This window comes from Coffea arabica, chromosome 3e (genome assembly GCF_036785885.1).
Source record: "Coffea arabica cultivar ET-39 chromosome 3e, Coffea Arabica ET-39 HiFi, whole genome shotgun sequence".
NCBI lineage: Eukaryota > Viridiplantae > Streptophyta > Magnoliopsida > Gentianales > Rubiaceae > Coffea > Coffea arabica.
In genome coordinates this window covers 906,591-917,725 of record NC_092315.1, presented here as the reverse complement: position 1 = coordinate 917,725, position 11,135 = coordinate 906,591, and the positions used below count along the sequence as shown (strand labels likewise).

The following is an 11,135-nucleotide window of genomic DNA, read 5'->3' as shown; positions in this document are numbered from 1 at the left end:
GTAACGCAGGAAGGAAAAGCGAAGGAAGACGCGGAATGCAAATGGGAAAGGAAATAATAATAATAATAATAAAATAATAATATGGGGACAGCCTAGGGGAAGCTGTAAGGTTGTGACTTGTGAGCCCGTGGTTTAAGGTTTGCAATATTAGCGTAATTTGGAAATTTTTTGGAATTTTTTAAAACACTTTCGAGTAATTAATTATACACTACACTCCTGACACCAAAAAGTTGAATTGCGCCATTTTTACCTAATACTCCCTCCGTCCCATTGTTATTGTCATAGTTCACCTTTTTTCATGTCCCAAAATTTGAGTCACACTACAATTTTTTTCTCTAACATTCCATTTGTAGCCTCAAAAGAGACATTGATAAAATAAAAAACAAGTATGATGGAACCCACAAAAGCAATAAATAGACATCCAAAAGAAACGTGTGTGGATAGCACCAAAAATTTTGGTGGCCATAAATAGGTGCGTGCTTGGCAATTGCATGAAAAAAAACTTTGATTTTGCATGAACCCATAGATTCTTTTAACATCACCATAGACAGCCATTAAGATTTGACATCGGTCAAAAGGGCACAATTGGAAAAAGATGTCTCACATTCAAATTGGTTGAACTGTGCATAACAAGTTAGAATCCCCAAAAACGTCCCTTATTCTGGGACGGAGGAAGTACTACTCTATAGGGGTGGCAATTCGGGTCCAAATCAGGTTGGCGGGTCGGGTTCGGGTCAACCCGTCAAAAAAACTGTTGACCCGCCAACCCGTGACAGGTCAGGTATGCTGACCCGAATCCGAAAATTTCAGGTTGACGGGTTGGCGGGTCAACCCGAAATGACCCGAAATTTAATTTTAATTTATTAATTTATCACTGTAATTTCTAATAAAATCAATTTCTCACAAAACTAATTACATAATCAAGTAATAAAAATTTAAATAAATAATTCTAAACCAAATCTAAAATAAATTAAACACCGTAAAAGTGTTTTATCCCAAACAAAATATAAAATAAATTAAAACAGTATAAAAGTAAAATATAATATAATATATTATTTGTCTAAATATAATAATTTCAACTTCACACAAATTAAATAAATTCATTTAAGATTAAGTAATTAATGTCTTTGAAAAAAAGAATAACTTAGTTTAGTTAGATAAAATTATTTTTATGTTTATTAAATTATTTTTAATTCGTAAACGGGTTATATCGGGTCATATCAGGTCGCCACGGGTTGACCCGAAATCGACCTGTTTTCTTTTCGGGTTCATCGGGTCCAACCCGATTCTGACCCAAATTCCCAAAACCTCAACCCAAACCCATTAATTTCGTGTTAGGTTCGTGTCGTGTTTTCAGGTCGTGTCGAAAATTGCCACCCCTACTACTCTATATAGGTTGATGTTATTAGTATGCTAAATATACCTGAACTCTATATAATAGTTTCTATGCTTATGTTACTTCAGGCGATGTGTCATTTTTTTTACTAATTGCAATTTAATCTAACTTACATTATATCACAAAACTACCAGAATACAACATTTTTCCATTGTTACTGAAGCAGTAGTTGAGTCGAGTCGAGTTATATCGATAAGAACTTTCTGACGAGTGTCCAATAAATACTTGTCAAAACACTTCAATCATACTCAATTTACTGTGCGTCGCATTAGACATATCCTTACTCATATATTATCACGTTTTATTATTAAGTTCTGGGTGAGATTAGTTGAGCATAGTACCCATTTTGATTAAGCATGATTTGATCCTATTAGCAGCAAGTTTGAATTTCTATCTTAATTTTACCTAATTATGCTTGGAATTGTAATTAACTCGTTAAATGTACATATAAATCGTAATTTTCTTGAAGACTTTTGCCATCAACCAAAAGTAACAATTAATAAAATCTCGTAAGCTTCAGGTCAAAATGTGACGCGAACATAAAATATTTGTTAGATGTAGCAGGAGCGTAGCAACATCGCCGGTTTATACGCACCAGAGGACAAAGACGAAATTGTCGTTTCGATTATTTTTTTTCTTTTTTGAAGTGATAATGATGTATTAGGCGGCGTGGCGTCTCAAAGTGGGTCACCGAATTCTTTTTTGCCTTCTTGTTCTTAGGAAGAAAAGTAAGGGAAGTTTTTTTTTTCCCTTTCAATTTGTTTAATATGTATCCATAGAGTACTTGGCAAGATATATTTTAAATGTTATATTTTTTTCAAATATAAGATTAATGAGAAAAAATAAATAAATACAAGATAGGACATGTAAGATTAAATAAGAAAAATATATAAATATAACAGAGAGCAATAATTATTAGCATGTGTATATATATAATAGTATTGGTGAATAGTAAATGTGTTATCGGATGCTCTTAAAAAAAAACCTTTTTTTCTTTTTTCAGCTTTTCTCTTTGAGACCTAATAATAGGAGTAATAATTTTGGAATATTTGGAGGAAGGATTTCGGTGGTGCTGGAACTTGGAAGTATATGTGAGGGAAGAAATGGTGACCGTTTGTCATGTAACTTTTCCATTTTTGTGTGGGTTTCTTTTCTTTAAATTGCTTTTTAAACTTTCTGATTAGCTTTTGTTCCTGGTAGACCGTTGGTCTGTGGGCCTCTGTAGAAAGAGTTTGAAACTTTTGAATTGGGGAAGTAATGAAATAAATAATGAAATAGAGTGATTAGCTTTTGAATTGGGGAAGGAAGTAATGAAATAAATACTATGAGGATTGTCTACTCTCGAGGCAGAGAAGGAAAGGTGGTTTGTTTGAATAGAGTTTTGTGATTATATATATATATATATATATGAGATAAAATGGTAATTAAAAATATAAAAAAATAGATTAAAATGTGTTTATGATACAAATAAAATATTACTTAAAAAATTTTGATATCCAAACAAAGCCACTGTACTGTAGTCTAGTACTTGAGTATTTGTGAATTTGTGAATTTGTTCAGAGAAGGGAGATAATTGAGGAAGGAGGTAAGCTTATTAGGCATTAATTTTGTTTGATTTGGTCGGACAAAGGGACTTGGTAGGTCATGAATCAGTCAGTATTCAAAATGGGGGTGGTTAAGAGAAGATGTTTGAAATTGAGGAATTGGAGAACTCTTCTAAATAAATTGTCAGGGTGGAAGATTTTTCTTTGTTTGCACTTTGACTTCTTGCTTTATGTGTTGCGTGATTAACTCTTGATAACGTGCACACTGCTCATGCATCTCTCTCTAATTTTAAGTTTTTTAAAATTTTGCTGAGAAATAGGAATTATTAGTTTTAATGGTGAATCAATGAAATAATCCTATCATATCATATAATTGTTGTCTTTAAAAGCTCACGTGTAAAAGCTTCGTTTTTTTTTTATTTTACGTACGCAGCCACCCTTGTTGAGAGACTCACCCACCACAGTAAGGTGTGCGACCAACGGATTAATCAGGGCAAATCCCTGGATACCGTAGCAGGCAACCAAAAAAAAAATTTCGCTTTATCGTAAGTACGGTAGTAGTCCTTGGATTAATTTGCACATATATCAAAATATTTGCTTCTGATTTTCATGAACACGATTATAATTATAATGAGAGCCAACTCAAATTAAGGTGCTTCTTTTGACCGGAAGATGAAAAAAAATAAAAAAGCCCAACATTTAATGTTGACTTTTGATGTTTCAACTGCGTCTAAGCTTCAATACCATCCACGAGTCATCATCCATCATATGCACTTAAACAAAGAAGATTCCAATTGCAGCTTGCCCGTAAAATTGTACAGTACAAAATACCACTCCAAGTTTTTCTTTTTCATCTTTTTTTTTTTTTTTTTGTTCTTCTTTCCGTTCTATACCATTAAGATTTACAGTGGGAAAAAGAAAAGATTTTACAGTAAAATTAGATGATGAAATTCTGCTGTTTCTCATTCCAAATGCTCCATTCGACACCAAAATACTGGACCAAATTAGCAAGTTGGTGGGCCAAATTTCTGGGCCACTAAGTTTGTGTAAGAAAAGTACGGGCAGAAAATTAAGAGGTTTTGCTACAGACTTCCTGGATCAATATACAGGTTTCTGTGTTTAACTCAAAAAAATGTCCAAAGGAATATCATGGGCCACACTGACTTAAGTATGTTCAAAGAGGACACATGGGCCTTAGTTCATTGTCGCCTGGATATCCAAACTTCTAACAGCATAGCCTGGTCCAAATTACTCGTGTCAAAGTAATGAGCTGGCACATAAGACCAAACTATGTGAAAGTCAAATTGAGTTCAATTTGATAAGAAATCGTTTGAGCTTGATTCACTGGCAAATTAAACCAAACCAAAACAGCATTTTGTGTTTGATAACTTTTAAACTCGATAAGAAAAAAAAAATTAGTCAACTTTGGATCAGTAACAAAATAAGTTAAATTTGAACAATATTTCAAACTCGTTAAAATAATCAAATAAATTTAAATATTAGGATGTTTGATTTGATTAATCTCGTTTGCACCCGTACTAGCACATAAGGAGTTGTTGGTTCTCTACCTACACTGGTACAAGGAAACTAGTGGTGGTACATCAGGAAAAGCACTCCAGAGCAAATTGACAGTGTGTAAAAGCGAAAAAACAAAAGCGTGTAGAAATACAGGAACTAAATAAAGTGGAAGATAGGAATTACGTACTATTTAACTGAATGGTTAACGAATATGGTACATTTCTTCCGCTTTGGATATGCAAATTTTGAAGCATCCTCTGCTATTACCAACTTTTTGAGCTATCGAAGAAATTGGAAAGAATAAACAAGTGTGCCGACCTGTTTGTGTGGATAAGATTATTAACAACACGTGGATTTTACATTTACCAATGATCAACAGTTTTCACGTTTTATGTTCCTAATATTTGCTTATTCCAAAATTAAGAAAAATAATTGTTACTGCCACCCTTCTTTGTCTCAAAGAGAGCACGATAGAAAGGCCATCAAACCTGGCTACAATATTTTTATGGTAAATCAGGCATGGAGTGCAATAGGAAAGCTCTTGTGACAGGAGACTCGAGACTAGGGCTGCAAACGAATCGAGCCGCTCGCGAGTGGCTCGAGTCAAGCTCGAGTTGAGCTCGATATTAATCGAGCTCGAGTCGAGGTCGAGTTCAGAATATTAAGCTCGTTAGCTCGCGAGTTTGAGTATATATATATATATATTTATTTATTTATTTAATAATAAAATTACGTATATTATATATTTTTTATTTTCATAGTAAAATTACGTATATATCCTTAATATTTTATTATTTATTAAGAAAAAAAATATTATTTTATTTATTTTTTAAAAAATAAAATAATTAATTTTTATTTTTTTCGGACTCGAGCTCGGCTCGACTTGATTCGAGTCGAGCTCGAGCTTGAAAATTGCCGGCTCGTCGAGCTCGAGTTTGGTAAAATTTAGTCGAGGTTCGGCTCGATTAGCTCAAAACTCGACTCAGCTCGGCTCGTTTGCAGCCCTACTCGAGACTGGGCGGCTGCAGTGGGGCATACTACCGACCAACCAAGCAATGACCCTAATTACGAAGTTCAATTGAAATTTGGGTCCCGGTCACCATATGTCCTTTTGGATGTGGGACGAGCAAATAGTTCCATTAATATTCGACTTCAAATATCAAGTTGGAAATGCATGCTCTGGAGCCACAATGTCTACAGAAATATCTCAGGTCTTTCTTCTTTTTTTTTTTCTTTTTTATAGTTGAATTCAATTGTGAAGAATCGACTGTGTTTATACCTTGTAACGTCAAGTGGAGGACCTCTACGCCTGTCTCTCGTGGTTAGACAAATATGCTATTATGTTATGGTTGAGAGGCACGCATCACTCATTTTCATAAACTGTCACATTTAGGCAACGAATATGTGTGACATAGATTTTGTACTAGAGTGAAGTCCCTACCTTATATCAATGTCTACGAATAATTGTTTGATCCAAATTCATTTATTGATAAAAGCGTATGCACAAATAACCTGTGTAGTTTTAGTATCCTACAATATCTCTACAATAATAAAGCTTGAGCAAAAGCAGGAATGGTGTTTTTTTTTTTACTCTTCAAATAATTTCTCACCAGTAATCCATTTCAATTCAACCACTAACATCACATAACCAATGAAATAGGTGTCTGTCACTTAAATATAACAGTAATTGCTTGATTTGATTTTTATGATTTTTTTTGTATTAATTTTTTAAATTTACTACTACTAGATTTTGTTGTCAAATAATGAAGCTATAATCATTAGTTCAACTGAAGATTTCTTTTAATCACTAATTCTACTAAATATTAGAAGATCACTTATCACTACACATACACACACATATGTATATGTATGTGTGTGTGTATTACTGCCTAAGTAATAGCAGTTGGTATGAATACTTTTTTGTCATCTTTTAAACTTTCAATTTTACCCTTACAAAAATTAATTTTTATACTAATCACCTAATTACATTTTGCCAATATAACTTCGTATAACCACCGTAAGTATTGTAGCTATTCATGAAAATTTTATATAATTTTTTGTGTGTAACAAACAAAATTTATACAAAATTGATTTATTTTAATTGTTTTCTAATTGCTTACACAATAGGTGTGTCCTTAGTACTAGTATATATATAGAGAGAGAGAGAGAGAGACATTGTGTCAAAGTGGTCACTTTTTTAAGTATCTATGCCATGCTTGGATTGCTTGTTTACGTCGGAAAATATTGTCGTTTTCCGTTATCACATTTCCCTATCACATTTTTCCTTCACATATATCAAATCGCTACAGTAATTTTTTCATGAAAAATGACGGAAAATGCAATCCAAACACAACCAACACCTATCTTTAATTACAAGGACAACTGCAACTTTCTCGCATCAACTCTCACATATTTTCCTCAACTTCCATCGCCTTTCTATACAATTCTCTAGATCATAAAGTAATTTGACGAACAAAAAAAGAATTTTTAGTTAATTGCACACACGTTAAGGTGATAATAAAAAATTAGTAGCCCAAAAGAATTTAACCCATCGGCGAGAGATTGGCTTGAATTCTCTATATTGCGTTAGAGGCACTATATAAGAAGTAAAATGGCTTCTCATTTTTGGCTGACGTAATACTTGGTAGAGATATCATTCTCAAGATCCACGCTTCTTCTTCTAGGACATAAATAAGATTTTAAGACACTAATGTGGTTGATGACTTTAAATCAAGTATTCCCTTAGCCGTTTGGCCTCCTGAAGACACTAATGTGGTTGGTGACTTTCGGTTCATGACTTTTGTTATATTGAAATTGCTTCTCTGTTTGGATTGTGAATTATTAGAGATTTTTTACTGTAGCACTTTTTGTGATGTGATGTATGTGAGATAAAAAGGTAATTGGAAAGGTAAAAAGATGTATTGAAAATTGTAATGATGATGTAAGCAAATAAATTTGGAAAAATAAAGCTCAATCCAAACAAACCCGTTTGGTTTGGTTTGGTCCAAACATCGCTTGCCGTTTGGTTTGGTCCGGTCCAAACATCGCTTCATTGAAAACACCACTTGCCGGTTTGGTTTGGTCCGGTCCAGTGGTACAAGATTATGTGGGATGGAGCTAAAATGAAAAATCCCCAATTGATAAATGGGTGAATTGTGGTCCTTAAAAGAAAGAAAGGCCAAAAAAAAAAATATACCCCCTTCCTGAGTCCTGACTCTTGAGAATTTTTTTTCTTTTCAGGGTTTTTTTTTTAATAAAAAAAAGAGGATTTTGATTACCTGCCATAAGCGGTTGGGAGACAATAATATAATCGTTTGTGATTTTTCACGGCTATAGGGCTCCAAAAAAGAAAGAGGGAATGACAGCTCTAGCCACCCCTAGGAATAGTTAGTTACCAACCATCTTTTTTCCCGAGTAGCAATGTGGAGAAGATAAAATATTGCAGCGATTCCTAATTAAACAGCTACTGCTGCCGCCCTTCCTTCCAGCCTGGAAAGTGCATTCATTGGCTCATAATATATCTTTCTTCTGTTTCTTTCGCCTTATTATATAGTGGAGGGAGAGCCTAAGGAGGCTGTGGTAAGGGACTAGTGGTTATACAAATCCAACTAGATCAAGAGAGTGTTATGACACAATTCTTAGATTTTTTTCGCTGCAGGTGAGGGGTTTGAACCCTCACCTATAGCCCAAGGAGGGACTTTGGTGGCCACTGAGCCGTTGTTTACCCAGTTTGGATTGAGCATTATTTACCTAGTTTTATTTGCTTATATCATCATTACAATTTTCAATACACCTTTTTATCCTCCCAATTACGTTTTTATCTCACATACATTACATCACAAAAAGTGCTACAGTAAAAATATCCCAAATAATCACAAATAACTCACAATCCAAACAAACCAACTTAGATTCTTAACCAGCTAACGGCTTTGCTGTCATGGAAAAAGAAGCTCAAATTTGTCACTTTAAGCTCCTTATTCGTGTGAATGGTAACAGCCTTGATGGATAACTTTAGTTGCAGTGAGATAGACAGTGTGTAGCGCAGGCAAGTAAACCAGCGACCATACCAAACAATTTTTTCTTACTAGAAAAAGATTCATGGGGTAGGAATGATAATATTAAATCTTTTGAATTCCAAAGCTTAAGAAATTGAACCACAACACATGAACACGTAACCTTGAACACAGAACAATAATGCATGTCAGATTATTAGTAGAGTATTTCATAGTCAACTAACCTAAACTAGAAGTTTCAACTTGTATGATCGATCATTCCATATCCCCAAAACTTGTCAATCTCGATGCTGAAGCCAACTTTTGGATCACACCAAAACTTATAGAGTATTAACTATCACGCTCCCCACCAACGTCATTACAACCGCTTAATCCCATCGGTCCATTTGTGAACTACGACTTGATAGTCAAGCCTGACAATCATGAACTTTAGCAAATTTCGTAAAGTGCACTCCTCTTTTTCCTTATGCCATCCAGGCCAATTCTTGTGTCCAAAAAAAAAAAAGCCCTCTTTATTTAGTCCAGGTACAAATTTCTACACCCAAAACCCCTTTAGGACTGAACCTTTTCTGCTTGAAGTTCTGGTCAGTAGACGTATGGGTGATGAACTGTTCACGTTGAATGTTGCTCAAGAAATCAAACAAGTTAAAGTTTCATAAAAACTAGGGCTTTCTTTTTCTATTATTTTTCCCGATAACGATAACAATTGTATAACGTATTCTATTCTATTCTAATTTAGAAAGAAGAAGGAGCCTAAGAAGACTTGTATGTTAAGGGCTACTAGACATGCAGATCTCACTAGATCAAGAGAATGTTATGACATCGTCATTAAATTTTTTTTTATTACAAATGAAATTTGAACTCCCATATCCCTCTTTGGTGGGCACTGGAGCTAAGCTCAATGGTTTGGTTATAATTACGTTTGTTTAGACAAGGGCATTTGCAGGGTATCTGCAATCAAAATAATAGCCCGAAAGTAATGGCATTAGTTTGACAAATTTGGCAGTAAGTTTCTTTCTTTCCACAGCGCGTTGCTGTTGAAGTTGTTATTGCAAAGTGAAAAAGTGTAAAACGTGTCGGTGTCCATCTTTTTAATCCTCCCTCCTTTCAATTATGACGAGCTTTAACCATTCTTTAAGACCCCTTTGTTAATGCTTCACAAAAGGATAGAATTGCCCACCACACTGCCCTCACTTCACTCCTGGATCCCTTTTAAGTTTTAACACACCCACCCACACACACTACACTGCACTACTCTGTCCTTCTTGTCCTCCACTCTTCACTCTCTCCACTGTTACTTGAGTACTTTCTCTCTGCTGCCTTCTTTTCTTTTTCCATCTCTCAGTCTCTTGAATCGTCCTCAAAATTCCATCTGCGGTGCAGCATTCAAATTATTGACTCATCAGAAGTACTCAGTTCTTTTGCCTAGCGAAGAGAATTCAAGAAATGGGGCGTACGCGAGAAATACTACTGAGATCCTCAATTTTCACTCTTTTCATGATAGCATTGACGTCAAAACAAGAATTTTTAGTCAGTGCAAATGCTACCACCACCGCTGCTACATGGGTTGGATCGAAGTATCAAATTGAATGCACAATGTGTTCAGCTTGTGACAACCCATGCAGCACCCCATCACCACCACCGCCCTCTCCTCCACCACCCTCACCGCCGCCGCCACCATCATCATCATCATCTTCCAGCTCAAACTGCCCTCCACCACCTTCTCCTCCCAGCTCAGGCAGCACCTACTACTCTCCACCACCACCATCACCTTCTCAGTCTGGCTACCCATACTCGTCCCCACCTCCTCCCAGCGGCATAATTGGAAGCTACTATCCACCACCTTACAGAACATATCCCTCAGGGCCAACACCACCTCCTCCGAATCCTATTGTACCTTACTTTCCATTTTACTACTACAGCCCTCCGCCACCTTCCAAATCAGCAGCCGCACTGAACTTGAGAATTTCAGTATCCTTCTTCATCACCGTTTGCTTTTCTGTTCTCATAGCTGTCTGAGTGAAGTAACTTTTGTCAGATTCACAGATCTACTGGCTTGCAGAGCTGAGAGGAAGAGAAGAGGTTTCTGATCCTGATCAAGAGCTGATGGATGAAAATTACGAATTCGAGAAATCGACAATTATATGTTTTGGTCGTCAGTGGCTATAGACGAAAAAGTGAGGAACTTCTCTATCAGGTGAAAATGAAATGGAAAGGGACCATGAATGCGAGGAATCAAATTAAAGAAACCTCAACTGCCTCTGATCTCAGCTCTTGTGGAGTAGTCTGTAAATTTCTTGACAGTAGTTTCTCTTCACCGCATTTGATTTTATTGTTGTAGGATGTAACAAAAAAATTACTCAATTTTGTACTTCTTCTATGGAAACTGTCAATTAATAATTCTATCTTATACTATCCATTTCTTCCCTAAGCAATTTTCTTTTTCTTGAATTCAGCTGATTGATTAAATGCTACTCTTGTCTAACTAATTGAAAGTTACTTTAGTTTCATAAGTTATATCAATGCATCATTTGACTGAAAATGATTAACACTAAGGGTCTGTTTGGTTGGAAGGAAAATATTTTCGAAGTAATTTTTCATGAAAATCATTTCCCTTTCATCATTTTCAGGTGTTTGGTTAGTTTATTGAAAATATTTTCTTAC

At 35.2% G+C, this 11,135-nt stretch overlaps 1 protein-coding gene across 1 annotated transcript; it reads left to right on the top strand.

Annotated features, from left to right (window-relative positions):
- Nucleotides 1–9,555: 9,555 nt before the first annotated feature.
- Nucleotides 9,556–10,902, top strand: LOC113736634 (uncharacterized). Its single transcript, XM_027263692.2, has one exon. It carries the CDS (start codon nt 9,918–9,920, stop codon nt 10,488–10,490), a length of 573 nt encoding a protein of 190 aa, XP_027119493.1. The 5' UTR covers nt 9,556–9,917; the 3' UTR covers nt 10,491–10,902.
- Nucleotides 10,903–11,135: the final 233 nt, after the last annotated feature.

Bases quoted from the DNA above. Each gene is read 5' to 3' on its own strand.
- LOC113736634 (XM_027263692.2), top strand. From the start codon at position 9,918: ATGGGGCGTACGCGAGAAATACTACTGAGATCCTCAATTTTCACTCTT.